Below are 19,368 nucleotides of genomic sequence, written 5' to 3'. Positions count from 1 at the left end.
AAATGGGGAAGAGAAGGCAGGAGCCCAGACAGAGGACCACAGGAGGCCACTCACTTGCTCTCCACTTCCCCAGGGGAACAGCATGTCTGAGTTTTGGAAGACAGACGCTGTCTGGCAGCTACAGGGTGACCAGGGGGGCCTGTTTGCTGTGACAAGTGGAACTGGGGCTTTGACAAGACGGATGCTAAGAAAACAAATCCTGCCAGACCAGGAAACTGCTTAAACCAAACAGGGCTAGAGAGGAAGTTTAGTTTAAGATGTTAGATGCCTGAGACAAGCTCTGGTCATTTGAGGCCACCTGAGTCCTTTTCTGAGAACAGTCAGAACCCCCCTCCGGCTTAGGGACCACAAAAGGTGGGGGAGGGTACACACGAAGTGGGGCCAACGAGCCAGTTTCCATCAGTTACATGGCAACTCACAGCCCGCCTGGCTGCACACAGGTATGGCGACTAACGACCTCTTTGGCTTTTGGTTTCTTTTCATTTTTCATTTTTCTTGTTTTTAATTTTAAGAACTACTTCCTAAAACTCTCAAAATTGTCAAAGATGCAGCTATAAGACTGGCCCAGCGCTTTGTCTCAAATGCTCACCTCTCCTCCTAAACCACCAGGCCAACCACAACAGAGGTTTCCTGTCCCCTAAAAGGCAAGTTTCCATTCACTGATGGATTCTTCCTTGCTCTGCTCAGTCCCCTTGGCCACAATGAGTCAGGGCCACCAGGGGGAAATCTCCCCAGGGAGTTGTCACCTTCTTCCTCCTAAGATTTGCCAACATTTAAAATATAACCCTGCTTGCATGTCATCCCCACCAGGCACCAGTGTCGCCCAGTGCTAACAACTAACGTTACCCTTTCTAAGCAGAGCACTTCAAAACAGAGGGCAAAGGACACCCCTGGTGATTCAGTGGTTAAGACTCCAGACTGACTGCCAATGCAGGGGCATGAGTTTGATCCCAGGTCAGGGAGCTAAGATCCCACATGCCATGTAGTGTGGCCAAAAGATTTTTAAAAAGGAGAGAGAAGCCAAGTTCATCCGAAATGGAATCAGGGAAGAGCCTTTGCTCTGAACATACCCCTCCTCCCCCTCCCCCAGGATGCTTTTCTTTCCATCTTTGTTTTCAACAAGGAGCACCCACCCACCTCTGCAAATCTGCTAATCTGGACCCTGATGCCATGGTCATCTCATCCTGCTTACAACTTTGAGGTAATCCCATCCAAATGGTGTGGAAAAGGAGAGATTTTCAGATCCTTTTCCACACAGCATTATTGCTTTCAAAATTCTGAGCATTACCAGAGCTGACCTCTCTCTGTTCCAGACAAGGTCCAAGGTCAAGCAGGTTTCTGAGTGCAGTGAAATGCACAAAGGTGTGAAATCAGGCAATTCCAGATCTGAACCCCAGCTCCACTGATTACTGTGACCTTGGGCCTTACTTCCCCAGCCACAAAGTTGGCTCATGAGTTGCCTCCAAACAAAATGGCAGCCAACATCTTCTACTAGGTCCATTTCCTGGAACTGCCACAGGGTCACAGCTCACTAGGTGTATACAGTCTATGCTGTCCCAAAGTTTGGGCTCCCCTTCTCTTTGCCCTACCCTACGAGAAGAAAGGGCTTCCCTGGTAGCTCAGCTGGTAAAGAATCCGCCTGCAATGCAGAAAACCCGGGTTCGATTCCTGGGTCAGGAAGATGCCCTGGAGAAGGGATAGGCTACCCATTCCAGTGTTCTCGGGCTTCCCTGGTAGTTCAGACAGTAAAGAATCCATCTACAATGCAGGAGACTTGGGTTCGATCTCTGGGTTGGGAAGATCCCCTGGAGAAGGGAACAGCTACCCACTCCAGTATTCTTGCCTGAAGAATCCCCATGGACAGAGGAGCCTGGCGGGCTACAGTCCATGGGGTCGCAAAGAGTCAGACACGACTGAGCGACTGAGCACAGCATACAGTACAAGAGAAGAAAACAAGGACAAGCACAGAGCCCGCAAGCCTTCATTTCCAATGAGAGTCACAAATCAGGGAAGACTGGGGCAGGGCAAAGCAGCATGGTAAACAGGGGCTTTCCCACGACTATTTCTCAAGCTCGTTTCCCATAAGTGCTGCCTAGCTACTCATACCTGATGCAGGCAGCCCCGCTTCTGAGCTGGCAACCTCAGTCCTCGGGGCCTCTTCCCTGGCAGGCTGAGACTGCCAGGCCTGACAGCAGACAATTGAGTTTCAGTTGCCACGGTGAAGGCTCGCAGCCCAGAGCCCGACTTGGTTCAAATCAAGAAACACTTCCCGAGTCCCCGCACATCTCAGGATGCAGAGATGAGTCAGCCAGGCGGTACAATGGGCCTCCATTCACACATCACTGGCACCTTCTATTGGTTTACTCATCTACAAACTCCCCTGCCAAGCTAACTTTCTCATCCACTCTTACATCCTACAACAGTGCCTAGCACATAACTGGCGCAGGCACAACAACTGGATGAATTAGTGCCTTAATTCTTGACCACGGCCCAACTTGAGGAAAATGGCCCAAGGGACCTCCCTAAGGTCATGGCAGACCACAGCCCTCGTGGACCCCACTTCCCACTGTGTCCAGGCAGGCTGGCCTCCTTTCTGGTCCTTGAACACAAGTTCACTTCTGCCTCAGGGCTCTTGCACCTGCTAATCCCTCTGCCTGGAACACTCTTCACCCAAGCTTTCACAAGCCCACTGCCCTCTCATCTTTTAACACTCAGCTCAAACCTTCTCTGGGAAGGAAGCTTTCATGATGACCCCATCTAAAGCAGCAGCCTTTTAGGAACTTCCCTGGCAGTCCAGTGGTTAAGACTCTGTGCTTCCAATGCAGGGGGCCTGGGTCCAATCCCTGGCTGGTGAAATAAGATCCCACATGCTTCAAGGTGCCACCAAAAGATAAGAAATAAACCAATAATACTAAAGCAGCCTTCTCCGCATCCCATCACTCTAACCCATTCTCAGTGTTCTTTTCCTCAGTCTACCTGTCTCTATCTATTGACTTTTTATTTTTCTCTTTCCATTAAAGGAACCACTCTGTCTTCTTCACTGTTCTTTTCCCAGTACCTAAAACCAAACGAAGTACATGCTCAATAAACAGTCAGTGAATGAATGGGCAGAAGACAGTAGATAGAAAGAAATAGCAAATTCAAGACCGGGAGTGACTGGCACACTTTGAATGTCTTACAATTTTATTTGGCAATTACAACTCAATAAAGATGCTTTTTAAAAGAGGAAAATGGGAAATGATTTAACAAGGCCCCCAGAAAAGGTCAGGTAGGTAGGGGAAGAAAGGCACAGAGATCAATAAGAATTGCAAAGGGAAAAAAATGAGCTTTTCAACCAAGAATACAAATTTTAAGAGCGCTATTGTACAAAAACCAGAAACTGGAGGACAGTTTTGCAACTCCCATCTCAAAAAATATCCATGCTCTTTGACCCAGTAATTCCATTCCTGGGAATTATCCCAAGGAAATGAATTCAGAATAGGAACAAAAATAAAGAGGTGCTTGTACAAAGATGATTCCAGTCATGGTGTTTATAAGAGCAGGAATCTGGAAACAACCGAAATGTCCCATAACAGGGGAAATGTTTTGGTAAATTACAGCATACCCACTGGGTGAAATAGCAGGCACTGATTAAAATGACGGAAAGGAAGATGACAGAGACATGTGGACAAGTGTTTGAGAATAATGCTAAGCGAGAGGAGGTGAAATGAAAATACTGAATCCCTTCTAAGTATCGTCTAGCACATCTTCTGTATCTCAATGACTTCTCTCGAGAGTCTAAAATAAAGCTATTCTTATCTCCTTTTAATTTTTTATTTATGTTTAAAATATTTGTATTTATTTATTTGGCTGCACTGGGTCTTAGTTGCCACACACAGCATCTGCAAGGATGCTTAGTTGCAGCTTGCAGGACCTTTTCATTGCAGCATGCAAATTCTTAGTTGTGGCGTGTGGGATCTAGTTCCCTGACCAGGGATCAAACCTGGGCCCCCTTTATTGAAAATGTGAAGTCTTAGCCACTGGAACACCAGGGAAGTCCCTCTTACGCCTTCTAAGGAACAAGAAAACTGAGGTCCACAGAGCTAAGGAACTGGCCTTGCAGGTCACAGAGCTAGCAAGGAATTACCATTCAGGAGGCTACTGGGGCCCTCTCCCCCGGAGCCCAGACACATCCTGAAGTCCTGAGGCAGCCCTCAATGTCCCACTGCGTGCCCAAGACCATCCTTTCCCACGATAACATCATGACTGCGTTTGGGAGGCCAAACTCACAGATCTGAAGCAGCCGGCCAAAAGCGACAGGCTGAGAAACACTTGTGAGAATACAGCCCCAACAAAACAAAGTGAAACAAACAGAAAGCAACAGAGAAAACCACCTCTGCCAGGGGCAAGAGACGGCAGAGAACAGAAATGTAAGAGTGGCCGGAAAGACCAGGCTTCAGGAGGACCGTGCAGAACCACAGGAACAGCCACAAAGGTTAAGGAAGCCCCTCAGTGGGTCCTGGATCTCATTTTTAGTCTAGAACCGTAGAGTTGAGGATTTGCCAGGATCTCCTTGGAGACGCGGGCTGCTTGTGCTCGCTGATGCTCCTCCCAGGGTGCACACAGTGGCGCTCAGTAAATGTTGGCTGAAATACACTCATCTCACGATGTGCGGATAAAGCAATGAGGAAACGGAGGAGAGGAGATACTAGGCTATCTGGCTGGAAGTTGGGTCTGCCGCAGTGTGACTGCAGGGTCTGTCTTGGGCGGGGCTGTGGAAGTATTCCCACAAGGCCGTGGCCATTCCTTGACTCTGCCACGTGAGAACAGCTTTCAGTGCCTCGGGAGCTTCAGTTTACAGAGCGAGATGACCTGCCTGTCATGTGAGGGCCGCCAGGAGCCACACTAAGCTTCAGGGGAAATTTTTAGAGGGTTCTTTTCTGGGGAAAGGTACAGAGATTCCGCCCAGCCTGCTGGGGTCCGCATAGCACTGCCTGGAGGCAGAAGGCTGGACCAGAAGACCTCTGCTTCCTTGACACTAACTGCCCCGCGCCACCATTTTCAACAGGCTTATTCGAGTGTAAACACCATAGATGATCCAAGACTCGATGAAGCCGGTCATTGCTGTAGTGGGGGGATTCCTGCACAGGGGTCCATTGTACCATTCTCCAGACTTTTGTACATGTGTGAACATTCCCATAATCAAACTTAAAATACATATATAAACTTGGGACTTCCCTGGCAGACCAGTGGATAAGACTGCCTCTATTGAAGCAGGCAACAGTTTCATACGCTATCGGGGAACTAAGATCCCACATGCCACATGGCCAAAAGAGTACAGAATTATATATATAATTTTATATCTATCAAATGCAGGCATTTCACCTAAAGAATCACCAAGGGCCTGACCAAAGTTTGGGGGCAGCCCTCTGGAGCCAAACAAAAGACACAGGTCTTTTAAAAAATGATTCTCTGCTAACAGATTTTCTAGGTGGATGTGGAGTTTGCAAACACAAGCCAGGTAGCACCAGCAGGTAATTAAGACGATCTGGGTTCAAGTCACAGCTTAGTCTCTCCTTGGATCTATGACTCTGGGCAAGTCACTTAACCATTCCGCACCTCAGTTTCTTCATCCATAAAATGGGAATGACAGTAGACTCTTCCTCACAAGGTCACTGGGAGGAGTACAGGCCACATAAAACTCCTAAGAAGGAGGCCAGGCCTGGAGTAAGCTCTCAGTAAATGTCAGCTATTGCGACACATCCCTTTTGTAACACGTATAGATACTCATTTTGAAAACCACATATCCATTTGATCAGTTACCTGGAGAAAATGAAAAGGGGCGGACCCGGCGCTCTGGGCCCTCGAGCAGCTGTATGGGAGCCGTATGTGTGTCTCTCACACCCAGAGTGGCCCCAGCCGGCCCGGGGCCTCCGCTGGCCGAGGGGTTAGAGAGCTCCTCCTTTCACAGAGCCAGCACCAGAAACAGGAAGCTGCTTCCTTTCCTTTCCATTCTGAGCTAGCATTTCCTTTTTTGTTTTAAAAAGCATTCCTCAGTCTGCAGCCCAGCCCTTCCCCTGCCCTCTGCAGCCCCAGGCTCAAGCACACTCACAGACAACTGCATTTCTCCTGGACTGTTTTCTGCCCTCCATGGGGGGTCAAGAGGTTCCCTGGTAGACCTCAAATAAGCGTGTCCTGGGCACCATGCTAACTGGCCAGTGGGGCCAGGAGGAGGCAGGACTCAACGACTCCAGACCTACAGACCTCTCTGGGTACATCTTCCTCATCTTGTTGGGAGGATTAAGTGAAATCTGTCTCTAATGCAGGTGGTGTGGTGCGCCCAGAACACAACCTGTCTCCCTTCGGAAAGTACGTCCCCGCGATAAAAGGTAACTTTGCACAGGTAGGTAAATGGATGGGGTCACCAGCCTCTCCTCAACCTCCCCAATTTTAGCTGGGACCTCAAATGGGAGCCCAGTATCATAAAACCAACAGTAGGTGAAGCTACACCTACCACTTCTTGTCTCCTTTCCTGCTCCTGCTTCCCCAACTACGTTCAAGGAGGTGGCTGATGGTGCCCATTCTCAGCTACTTGAAGCTTGCTTTCACGTGAGCATCACACAGAATACAGTATAGGAAAGGCTGCGTGAAGCCCTTTCAAGGGTCCCAGACTGGGAGGAGGGGATAGTGCCCCATATGTGCCCAACATGTGAGAGCACACAGGTCACTTTTTATACGTTTTGGTTTGCTTTTTTTTTCTTTTTTGCAGTGCCATGAGACTCGTGGGATCTTAGTTCCCGGGTCTATGGTAGTGAACGCTCTGAGTCCTAATCACTGGACCGCCAGCAAACTCTCGGGTCACTTATTTCTGACCAGCAAAACTCTCTGTGCACCACGAGTGAAGCTGCTTCTACTAATCTATATCCAAACCCAATCCAAATGAACGGGCTAAACAGGGACTCAATACCTCCAGGTGCCTTGTCAAAGAAAAGCTCCACCACTCTATAAGCAGCTTATCTTATCAGCTTTGCAGAAAGCAAAACCCTCATGATCAATATATTACAGATTGAAGTCTTTCTTTTTCCTAACCATGGCTGGTCTCTTCTACGTAATGTATTATGCTTTCTCCCCGGGCTCTGATTTAAATTTTAAACACAGTTCTTAATTCATTCTTGCAATTATTCTGAAGGTGAGAAAATGAAAAGAGGGGAGAAAAATGGCAAGCAAACAGGATGACTTCAGCTCCATTATTGTCAAAGGCAATGCTCTCTGTTAAAACACACCATCGCCTGCCAAGGCTAGAACAATACAGAAATACAGATGTATATAAATAGGCAGGTTTTGTAATGTGGCGGCAATTTGAATCAAGACTTTTTCAATGCAGATGAGAAACGACTGTGCCTGGAAATGAATGACAAAGCATTTGTGATCCCAACATCCATCCCCAAGGTATGCTTCTGGAATAGGGCAGAAAGTCAGACAGACACAAAGCACTGGATTCAAAGGCTGTATCTTCTGGAAGTGAAACAGTAAACCCTGTACAATGTATGATGGTACAGAATGCAAAATCATCACAAATTTAGGACATAAACACAACCCTTAGGAGAGAAAAGGTTCACCCACTCAAGTCCTAGAGGATCTTTCAGTCGAAGGATGAGAAGCCCTTGAAAGTACAGTCAGGTCAGGTTCAAAGACTCAAGACAGGCCATGAGGTCTGAGCCAGCCCATCGGGCAAGCTGGCTTTCAGAAAAGGTCCCACCTACTGGACACCCCAGACAGGTCCCCAAGAACCCCTCCAGCCCCCAGGGTGCCTAAGATACTGAGATGGGGCTGGGAAAGCAAACCCGTTGGCTTCCTCTCGCGGGAAACTCCTTGAGGTCGAGGATCCCTTCCCATCTCCCCGCCTCAACATAGGAGGGTGGGGTGGCAGACTGCTGTTTGCAGTCAGTCAAGGTGGCATAACATCTCACTTCAGGGCATGACTCCCCACTCAGTGCTCCTTCATAACCACCTGTCTCTCCTCTACTCTTTGTTCAGGTTCATAACCTAATATGTGTTCCTAGCAAGTCACTTTCCCTTTGGGCACTCGGTTTCCTCGCCTGCAGATAAGAGGGCTGGACCAGTTGGGAATTTCAAGATCCTTAGGAGTCCACAACTCTATTAAATCAACCCCACAACCAAGGCACCCAAATAGCACTGATCAACATTTGTGGCTGGTGATGAAACCAAGCTTACAGTTCTGTAAGGTGCCCTTCATGAGCCTCAAGTGATGAAAACCTCTCCATGGGGCCCCAACTTCCAGCTCCCGCTCTGCTGCCTGGGAGCAACGAAAGATCCCTTTTCTAAATGGTCAGCCCAGGGCAGCCCTTGCTACGGGAAACCACAAAATGAGAACGCACAATTCTTGGCCCAGCACTCAGAACCTCAGCCATGGGGGCCATGTCCTGTCTCCCATTCACGCTCCTTGCCCTCAGGGTGGACACAGACCCAGTGGCAAAGAGGTGAATGCATGAAGGCTGCCATTTTGTGAAACTTAGCACTCCGGCTGGGAAGCAGGGTGGAAGAAACAGATGAGGCCCTAAATATTTCAAACAACGGGGCTGCTGTTAAACGTGTTCATATACTTTGACCCAGCGAATTCCACTTCTAGGAATGCACTCACGCACTCACTGCAGCAAGGTTTATAACAGCAAGACATGGAAACAGCCCGAATGGCGACAAGTGGGGATGGGTTCAGTGAACTGATATGATCACAGGAGACAGCCACGATTAATGATGGTGCATATCTGTATGGACTGGAACAGACAGAAGACATTTACGAGACAATGAGCATGGTGAGCTCCATGAATACATCTCTGTATATTTGTATACAGATGCACAGGATTAAAACGCTGGAAGAATAAACTGCCAAATGTTAATAAGAATTAACTCTGAGGGACTTCCCTGGTGGTCTAGTGGTTAAGAATCTGCCTACCAATGCAGAGGACATAAATGTGATCCCTGCTCAGAGGCCACGGGGAAACTAAGCCCATGCACCACAACTCCTAAAGCCCACATGCTCCAGAGCTCGGGCTCCGCAACAGGAGACGCCCCAGCAATGAGAAGCCCGCTCGTCTCAACTAGAGAAAGCCCGCGCGCAGCAATGAGGATGCAGAGCAGCCAAAGACAGATGAATGCACAAAAAAGGATTTAACTCTGAGAGGTGGCATTATGGGTGGTTTTTATTCTTTTTTTTAATCTGTATTTTCTTTTCAATCGTGAGCATATCACTACGTGTATTTTAAAATACTTTAATACAGTTGGAAAGTTAAAGAACGTCGTGCTTACCAGAGGAATTATGCAGTGAGGAGAAAGCAGGTATCCATTAAAACAATGACAAGTAAGATGATCTCGAGGCAGCTTCTCATTTCTCAGAATGAGACTAGCACAGAACAATTGCATCACAGCGCGCTGGTGGGGACCTGTCTTTGAGGATGTGCCAGGCCGCACTTTAGGGAAGCTCGAGCTCAGAGGGTGCGCAGCCTGGTGCGGCCACCAGAAGGCCCGGTCATCTGGAACTGGGCCACCAAGTGCCCCTGGGCCGGCCCTTTGTGTTACCGGCCACTTCCTCGGGCTCGGCAGTCACAACTCTGACCAGAAACCCCGCCCCCACCCACTATGGTTTCTAGAAGCAGTCGCGCAGTTCAGAACATGAGTTCTGAAGACTAGTCAGGCTAAGTTCCACCGCCTACTAACTCCATCTCTCAGTCCCTCTGAGCGGCAACGTCCTTATCTGCAGAATGGAGAGAAAACCTTGCAGGGTCCCCGTGAGCCTTAAATGGGGAACACAAGCCAAGAGCCGAGCACAGGGCAGGTGACCGAGAGGGTGTCTCATTCCACTGTAAGGAACGGGATCCCTCCACTGCAAGGAAACCCTGCCCCTCACTAGGCTCTAGGGCCCTTCTCATAACCCAGAAGGCACCTCAGCGCAGCTTTCCCTTTGAACTGAGTGTAGAAGTTTCCCGTCAGCCTACTCTGAAAGCATGTCCTTTTTCAAACGCGCAGCTGGGAAAGGCATGGCCACAGGCACCTGGTGGGGAGGGAGGCACTCCCATCACTGTCCCCAGGCAGCAAACCAGAGGCCTCCTGGCACCCAGGCCAACCTGGGCTGCAAATCTGATAGGGCCTTCCTCCAGCACCCCGCAGGCCTCCCCAGTCGTGGAAACCGCAGGTCCTTCTCCAGACTACCTTGGAGGATTGCTGGTAGCAAGTTTCACCAGGAAAACAAATTGCCAAGGTGAAAGCAAAGGGTGCCCCAGTTCTGGCTCCCCCCAGGGACGGCTGGAGTTAGAGCCTCCAGCAGGAGGTTAACACTACCAGGTAGGGGCCTCCCAGTTGGCTTAGTGGTAAAGAATCCGTCTGCCAATGCAGAAGACGTGGGTTCTATTCCTGGGTCGGGAAGATCCCCTGGAGGAGGAAATGGCAACCCACTCCAGTATTCTTGCCTGGGAAATCCCATGGATAGAGGAGCCTAGCGGGCTACAGTCCATGGGGTCGAAGAGTCGGCACGACTGGGCACAGAACACAACAACAAGGGCACAAGCAGAGAAATGCCGCCCGCCGAGGAAGGGGCTGGGTGGGGAAGCGGAGGCTGTGCCAGGGATGTGTGACGTGGACAAGTCACCAACAAGACTCTGGGAATATTTCCCAGAAAAGCAGGAGTTGGACTGGTCAATCGTCCAGTCCTATTCCCAATTCCGAAGCGATTTCAGCAGGCTACAGTGATGGAGTCAGTCCTGCTCACCTGCCTGGCTTCCCCAATAGTCTGAGAGTGTCCCCAAACACCAGGAACACAGTCTACCTACTTCAGAATCCTTGCCGGGGTGGCGGCAGTGAGCAGCTCAGCAGGCAAACCAGTAATAACCGCAGGTCTGTTGAGTGACTGCACATCCACGCACACCCCAAGGACCAGTTCTGTGAGGACCCACGGCGCCCTCTCCTTTCCTGGCAGCTCCACCATCCAGATGCCCCAGGGGGCTGGGGAGGGGGCCACAGGGGAGAGCTCAGGCCCTCCACACAGGGTTTTGACCTCTGACCTCTGCCACAGCAGAGCTGAGGGAAGGTCAAGGCCCAATGGGGACCTCTTTCTCCAGGTCAGCTTGCTGACGAGGGGCTTTTTTCCATAAGACCACCAGCTGGGACTTGCCTGGTGGTCCCGTGGTCAAGAATCCACTTGCTAGGGCAGGGGACACGGGTTCCTTCCCTGGTCTGGAAAAATCCCACATGCTGGAGCAACTAACCCCGGGCAGCACAACTACTGAGCCCACACGCCCTGGAGCCCGTGCTCGGCAACAACAGAAGCCACCGCGACAAGAAGCCCACGCACCACAACCAAGAGTAGCCTCTGCTACTAAGAAACTAGCAAAGCCCCTATGCAGCAACGAGGACCCAGCACCGCCAAAACTAAAATAAATTTTTTTTAAAACAAAGAGCAGCACATGGGAAGACTCCTTGGTGTGGTAAGGTCTGCCTCTGAAAAGAACCAGGAGGCTGGCAGGAAAAGGCAAAGTTACAAGGTCTATAAAACGAGAATCTTCACGAGACGCCCCACTCTCCCCATGGCCCGGCCCAGACCCAGCCCAAAGAAGACGCACAAACGAGGGAATGAACTGGTGTGGGCTGCAAGGCCAGCCGGGTGTCCCTTTGTGAGCACGTCTGGGGAACGAGAACATTCTATCTTGCTCAGTTCTCAGCCCCTGAGGAGGGCCTGGTGGAGACAGGGCACCACGTTCTGCTGGGATCTTCAAAGCTGCCTCCCTACTTCTGATTCAGATTCTAGGGTCAGATTTTATCTACCTCCTCATTTCACGTCGAGAGGAAAAAAAAAAATACATGTGTGATGAAGTCTGATGGATTTCCAGGAAATCTTCGGAGACTGAGACGGGTCCAGCACACTGACTGACAGGTAGGAGGCAGACATTAAACCTTGGCTTCTTCCACTCGTTTGGATCCAAAGTGGACCACTGCGTGGAGGAAGGAAAGGAAGTCAAGCAGACCGAACCTTACACATCATCCGACCTACAATAAAGGCGCCAGCAGTTGGGCCCTGGGTCAGGACTTGCTGGGGCTTCTCACTGAGTGCTTATTTAACAACGGCCAGGGTGGGCTGGGGTTCCTTGGATTCTGGGAGAAGTCTGGCGTGCTTACGTAAGCCAAGCCCTCTTTTTCAAAAGCCAGGAATCCAATGTTGCAAGTCCAGTCTCTGGGGACCCTGGCCTGGTATGTGCGAGGAGCCTGCAGAACAGGAAAGAAAGCCAGAATGGACATCACCACTGCCCTGCGTGACCTCACCACGGTCTTCGGAGCAGTCTCTTGGCCTGTGTCACCCACCTCTAGGGAACAAGAGCCAGCTGTCAAAGGGCCTTCCTCCCAAATACGGCCTGTACTGGATCCTCACTGGGAAAATTCATGGGCAGAATCTCTCGGTAGAAAGCATAAGGACTTACAGACACACGTGAGGTTGCAGGTTTAAGTAGTCTTGGCCCATTTTACAGATGGGGAAGCCTGAGATTCAGAAGTCATGGGACTTACTACCCAAGGTCAGATAGACAGACCCTGGACCTGATTTCTAAGCCTCAGGCTTTCCACCTACCACACTGCCCTCAAAGGTCAGGATTCTTTGAGTAACAAACTTTCCCCCTATTTTATCAGTTTGGTAAATCTAGATTTCAGAACCATTCTTACTCAGGGGTACTCTTACACAGGGGTGTGTATAACAAATGTTTGATTCCACCCAACTGAGGCCCCTTCATAGACCACAGCATTGAGAACTGCAAGAGCCCACAGAGACCTCTCCACGCCGCTGTTCAGGTAAGGAGGCGAGGCCTAGGGAGCTAGATCCTGGGGTCGAAAGTCCCATCCCCCAAACAGCCCGTGTCTCCCCTTTTCAGGGAGGAGCGTGGACCTGAATCCACAGCACAGCAGAGAAGATGGGGAGCTGGGTATTTGTTCTAATTCCCGCTACCAATCCCCTTTGGGCCTTGGGATGGGTTTTTGGCTGCCACGGCTGATCATCCAATAAACGCTCAGGAGGCAGGTCACCGAATAAACCAGTGCAGAGACCTAAATATAGGATGTTCTAGGGTGTCCTGATGCCATTCCTTGGTCAAAATGAGTGACTTTGGGAGGCAGGGCACCAAGAAGGCAAGGTGCCATTTCCAGAGAAATCACCCATCATTCTCCCAGGTCCCCTCTTCGAACTAGGAGCATTTCAGAGCAACCTGGGGGGGTGAGGGGGAACAATCCAAGAGAAGCCAACAGAGGACAACCTTTTATCCCAACAACACAGCAGTCCAACCAGGCACATGCTGCTGGACAAGGACCCCTCCTCCCAGAACGGAGCCACACAGGCCCCCTATTGTGTCAGTTTAAAAACTGAACTTTGCTGGGCAAACACACCCAGCTGTGTTCAAGAAACCAGTTTCTCTTCACCACTTGGAAAACAGCAGCATGCATGCAAGAAGGACAGTTGCGGGCGGGGGGGGGGGGGGGGGGGCGGGGGGATTGCTGGTCAGTTTGTTTTTTAAGCCAAGCCCTGGTCGGCACTGCTATAGCAACTGAAACAAAAATAATAATAGCCAGCACTGATTATATCCTTTCAATGTCCCTGGTTTTGTCGCTTTTAAGAAAATAAAACTGAAGGAAAGAAGCCTACCCAGAGCGTTTTAGATCAAATAGGGCTTCAGGCTTCTGGTGCACACAGAGGATGGGGTCTGGTTATCATGGCCACAAATCACCCACTGGCCCTAAGGTGGCTGGCAGAGGCAATCAGCAGTAAGAGGGTGTGGAGGGTTTGGGATGAAGAGTTAAGGTTCTAATAAAACAAAACATCTCCAGATCTGCAGAAGGCCAGATGAGATCAAGCAAGGTGGAAAGAGGCCCGTTCTTCAAAACAGGGTAGCTATTAATACCAAGTGGTGCCTGGAATTTCACAGCTTTCCCAGCCTCTGGACAAAAGCAAGTTGGAAACGCACTAGTTTCCCTCTATTGTGTATGATAGGAGAGGGAGAGACGGCCCTCCAGCCCCTTCTAAGAACGCAATAACCCTTTTGGTTGATTCTTCCAAATCCTTTTAATACTGGACTTCCCAGCTATCACTTGAGAGAGTAGGGACCGCATGTCTTATTTCTTCTTTACACTGGAGGCTATCTCCACTAGAACCCCTTAAATAGTGTCATCTTCCCATTGAAGGCTTTGGTCCTCAGCATAATCATTCCTAAACCAAAGTTCAGTAGGGGGAAGGGGGAGGCAGCGTCGGTAGGTTATTACATTTTGAGCAGTGAAACGCCGTGGCAGTGCGAAAGAGACGCACTCAAGGCAAAAATGCAGTTTCAGCAAACAGTTTGATAAGCGGCAGACAAGAACCTGGAGGAGAGGAAAGGAAGAAGCAAGACAGAGTCTGGGGCGTGCGGGGAGGGCAGAGAACGAAGGGCCTGCGCTCACTCTTCAGGGGGACCTCCTCCCGCCCCGTCACCCCAGCCCACAGCGGCTGGGCTCCGTCACCCAGGGAAAAGTCCACCATGTGACTCAGTGGGAGAATGAGTCCTGCGGCCCGGCGAGCTGGAAATGTGGTGCGGGCGGAGGGCGGCGGAGGGGATGTCCGCGCGCAGCCCACCCCGCCCGCGGGCTCCTCCACCCTCCCTCGCAGGTCGCACCACGCCCCTCCCCCCAAATCCCGCCCAAGGTGAACCGGGCTGGTCCCGGGTCCTCGGGCCGCCGCGCCAGCGAGTGGAAGAGGGTTAAGGAAGCCGCAAAGGAGGTGACCGGGCTCAAGGATGCAACTGGGGAAGGAGTGAGCTGGAGTCGCGAAGGAGGTGTTGGGGCGCTTCCCGAGGCGCAGACCCCTGGCTCCTCACACCCAGCGCGGGCCCCCCGATTCTCCGGCGTCGTGGCCCCTTACCTCCAGGGTCCGGATCTCCTGCTGGGTGAGGTCGTTGGACACGGCGCACTTGGTGCGCAGCCCTCGCAGGCTGCCGATGGAGATGTCGATGAGCTTCTGGAGCTGCCCGCACTGCTGCAGCGCCCGGCTGGCCGCGGCCCCGGCGCCCCCATCCGCGCCCGCCGCGTCCCCCCCGCCGCCGCCCTCCTTCTTCTCCCCCATCGCCGCCGCGCGCAGCGCCGCTCTATCCATGCCTCGGCATCGGGGCCGCGGGGTGGCCGAGGCGGCGGAGCCCGGGGGCGCGGGCGCCTCGAAAGGGAATCCTCGAGCCGCGAGGGCTGGACGAAGAGCGCCCCTCGGTGCTGCGGGACCTGGGACGCGAGGACCGCCCCGCAGCCGAGTCCGCCCGGCCAGCCGCGGCGGCAAAGCGAAAGCCGCGGCGACCCGACGGCTGAGGCTCCCGGAGCCTTTAAGCTGCAGCGGGGGCCGGGTCAGAGCAGCTGGGCATGCTGGGACTTGTAGTCCCTGCCGCGCACCTGCCGCTGCCCGCGCCCTCGGGGTCCCCGCGGGCGCCGGCGCCCGGCGGTCCCGGCCTTCCCTTCCGCTGTGGGCACAGGCCGCGCAGGAGCGCCCCGCCTCTGCGCCCCCGGAGGGTCTGCTGCGCACCGGCTCCTCCCTCGGCGCCGGGATCCCGGAGAGCCTTGTCTCCCCGCCCACCCCCGCCTGCTCCCCATCCCTCCTCCTCGCTGGGGGCTTCCCACGACCCCCCAGATGAGGCGAGGTGGAGCCGACGGCCCTTGGACCGGAGGAGGGTTCGCATCCTGCAGTTCCTCGGCTTCAGCCAAACCCTGGAAGACAGGGACAATGGAAGTTTCAGAATTTCTGTGTGGGTTTAGGGGTCGCCATCTAGTGGGAAGGGGCGGAGGTTCGCAGAGCCCAGGTCTCCCGATTGTCTAGCCAGAGAAGGGCTCAGGCTTGGAAAGACTCAGGACATTCTTCTAGATGCTATTTACCCACCAACATAAAGGTCCCATCCCTCCACCACCTCAAGCCAGCAGGCCGGTCCAGACACTGGGGGTGACAGTTGATTCGCTGTGCCTTTGGAAGGGCCCAAGAGCAATGAGACAGTCTGAGTTCCAGTAGTGTCTACCACTGCCTAGCCACTGGCTTGGTTGGCCCAGTGGACCTGAGTCTGGGCAAATTTCTGGAGGTAGTGAAGGATAGGGAAGCCTGGCATGCTACAGTCCACGTGATCCCGAAGAGTCAAAAGCGACTGAGCCCCTGAATAACAAACAACAGCCGCCAAACTGTGACTTTAGGCAGTTAGCTCACCTTTGAGTGTCTGAGCTCCCCATCAGTTAAAATGGGGTGATGATAGAGCTTATCTGATGGGGTTCATGGGGCTTCTTGGGTGGCTCAGTGGTAAAGAATTCACCTGCCAGTACCAGAAATACCTGTTTAATCCCTGGGTTGGGAAGATCCCCTGGAAGAGGGAATGGCAACCCACTCCGGTATTCTTGCCTGGAAAATCGCACGGGCAGAGGAGTCTGGTGGGCTTCAGTCCAGGGGGTCACAAAGAGTCGGACACAACTGAGCATACACGCACAGTGTGGTTCGTATGGTGGTGTAGTCACTCAGTCATGTCCGACTCTTTGCAACCCCGTGGACCGAGGCACGCCAGGATTCCCTGTCCCGCACCATCTCCCAGAGCCTGCTCAAACTCATGTCCATGGAGTCGGTGATGCCATCCCATCATCTCCTCCTCATATGCAGAATGAGTTAATGTGCATACAGAACCCAAATTGATAATTGCCACGTGTGGGCACTAGAGAAATGTTATCAATGGTTACTCTTCCACTTCAGGTCTTCTAACCGTGGCCCCACACCTGAGCAGTGGGCACGAGCGAAATACTGCTCCTGGGCTGGTAGTTGTCTGTTTATACCTTTCTGTACCTTCTAACTCAGTGTTCAACCCCCCACCATATTCCCCCACCCTCCCCTCCCACCTCCTATGAGTTCCTGTGGGCTCTATTATCTGCCTAAACTGAATAGACAAGACTCAGATCAAAGGTCCCACACATCCATACTTTCAACATCTGCCAGCCAGAAGAAATCTCTCTCCTAAACTCCTTGGCTGCAGAAGCTGCTAGATAAATATCTTGGTCTCCTTTTCACAGAACCAAATCCAGAGCATGGCACACAGCAGGGGCTCCATAAAGCTGTGCAATCCACTTCAAGAGTTTTTCACACAGGTCCTAGCCCCTGAAAGAGAAACTGCGTAACGGTGGTTCTCAAACTTGAGAGTGGATCAGAATCTCCTAGAGGGCTTCTTAATCCACAGAATGATGAAACCCACTCACTGAGATTCTCGTTCAGTAGGTCGAGGGTGAAGCTGGAGAATTTGCATTCCAACATGTCCTTGTGTAATGCTGATGCCGCTGGCCTGGGAGCTGAAATTTGAGCATCTTTTTCACGGAGGAAGGTCATGGACCAGGAGAACTATCTCCAGGCAGGACCCATACCCAGGCTACAGCGGTTGGTTCAGGACCTCTGTTTGTTCAGCAGACAGAGCTGCCAGGGTTGAGTGACTGGCTCTCTCTAGCTCAATTCACAAAAGATTTCCTGATAAATGCCTACTATGCAATTACATCAAGCTTGTAATTGGGCCTGGGTCAACACATTTTTCCACGGGGCCACTTTATGTGGAAGCCATGTCCTGTGAAGGGCCATTGTCCGCCTGTGGCATCCACGCCTATGGGGGCAAAGGTGTTAGGGCTGGAAACTGGACAAGCCCCAGATCCCTGGCTACTCTCCCGCCAGGCCATGCAGTGGTCCCTCCTCTGTGGACACAGTCTTCCTTCTGGTTTGTGGGGAGCACTCAGTAAGCCATGTGTTCCTTCCCAGTTCATCTCAGGCACACCCCAGCCTTCTCAACTGGGTTTACAGAACTGCCTCTTAGTGATACAGAAAGCAAAGATTTTAAAATAATCCCTTTGTTCATCCTTTTCACATTCCATAAGTATTCAGTAAACCAGTCAATCCTAAAGGAAATCAACCCTGAATATTCACTGGAAGGACTGATGCTGAAGCTGAAGCTCCAATACTTTGGCCACCTGATGCAAAGAACCAACTCACTGAAAAAGACTCTGATGCTAGAAAAGTTTGAAGGCAAAAGGAGAAGAGGGCGGCAGAGGATGAGATGGTTAGATAGCATCACTGATTCAACAGACATGAATCTGAGGAAACGGTGGGAGATAGTGAAAGACAGGCGAGTCTGGCGTGCTGAAGTCCATGGGGTTGCAAAGAGTAGGATATGACTTAATGGCTAAACAACAAGTGTCTACTTATGTGGCAGGCCCTGTTTTGGGCTCTGGGAAACAGTGAACAAAGCAAAGATCTTTACCCTCTGGGAATTTATATTATGGTGAGAGAAGACAGAAAATAAATAAGAAGAATGCACAGTGCGTTAGGTGGTAACAGGTGCCTGGAAGGCATAAAGCCTGGAAGGGGACAAGGAGTGTCTTGTTTCAGAGCTGTCTTTGGAACTGAAGTTCTCAGTGTGGTCTCTGGATCGCTGCATGACCTTGGGCAAGTCTCTTAACTCAGAGCCGGGCTCCTCACTTGCAAGTTGGAGAGTCTGTGTTGTGAGGATGAACAGAGATCGTTGTGTAAATGATGGTCACAAAGGAAGGGTTCCACGTATTTTTGTTTATCCAATAAGTAAATTCACAATAAATCCCTTCTTTCCTTTCCAGAGTGTGAGTGAGATGGATTTTAGTGAGATGAATTCATTTATCAGATGTTTGTTTTAATCTTTTAACATTTTTTCAAATTTTTATTTATTTATTTGGCCTCATGGGGTTTTAGTTGCAGCTACAGGATCTTCACCGGGGCATTCAAACTCTTAATCATGGCATGTGGGATTTAGTTCCCTGACCTGGGATCAAACGCAGGACTCCTGCATTGGGAGCATAGAGTCGTAGCCTCTGGACCACAAGGGAAGTCCCCATCTATCAGGTGTTGATTCTTAGGTTTGGCTTTGGCTCTTGAAACTTTTTATGTGACTCCCTCAATGCAAAAAGTTCGCCTCATCTCTCCTCCTACCCACCTCTGCCACAGGATGCTCTGCTGGCAGCACTCTAAGTTTCCCCAGCTTGGACTCCCCTACCTACATCTCAACACCCCAGCAGCCATGCAAGCACATTCATGAACAGACCAACAAACAAGAAAAACCAAGTCTTTATTCACGTGGAACAAATGTGAGAATGAAGACCACTAATTAACAAGTCAACAAATACATTGCCAAAATAAATTTGCAGAAAGACAAGTGCTATGAAGAGGGGAGAAAGCAAACAGTGATAGCAAGTTCCCAGGGGATGAAGTGCTTCATTAGATGAAGTGGTCAAAGTAGTACTATCTGAAGGATCATTGAACTGAGATCTAAATAAAAGGAACGAGCCAGCTGGAGCTCT

The 19,368-nt window shown here is 51.2% G+C and overlaps 1 protein-coding gene across 5 annotated transcripts in view; it reads right to left on the bottom strand.

Annotated features, from left to right (window-relative positions):
• The window catches only part of LOC102189340 (kinase suppressor of Ras 1), a 160,610-nt gene extending 145,092 nt beyond the window's left edge, over positions 1–15,518 (bottom strand). For 2 of the 5 annotated variants that reach the window (XM_018064277.1, XM_018064278.1), the window contains exon 1: positions 14,918–15,516. In XM_018064277.1, coding sequence (XP_017919766.1) covers positions 14,918–15,148 — 231 coding nt within the window. In that variant the 5' untranslated portion in view covers positions 15,149–15,516. Of the gene's footprint in view, positions 1–14,917 lie in introns of all 5 variants that reach the window. The other 3 variants (XM_018064273.1, XM_018064276.1, XM_018064274.1) reach the window with 3 other exon arrangements.

This window comes from Capra hircus, chromosome 19 (genome assembly GCF_001704415.2).
Source record: "Capra hircus breed San Clemente chromosome 19, ASM170441v1, whole genome shotgun sequence".
Taxonomy (NCBI): domain Eukaryota; kingdom Metazoa; phylum Chordata; class Mammalia; order Artiodactyla; family Bovidae; genus Capra; species Capra hircus.
The sequence above is the reverse complement of the archived record's forward strand: the minus strand, read 5'-3'. Positions and strand labels throughout refer to the sequence as shown.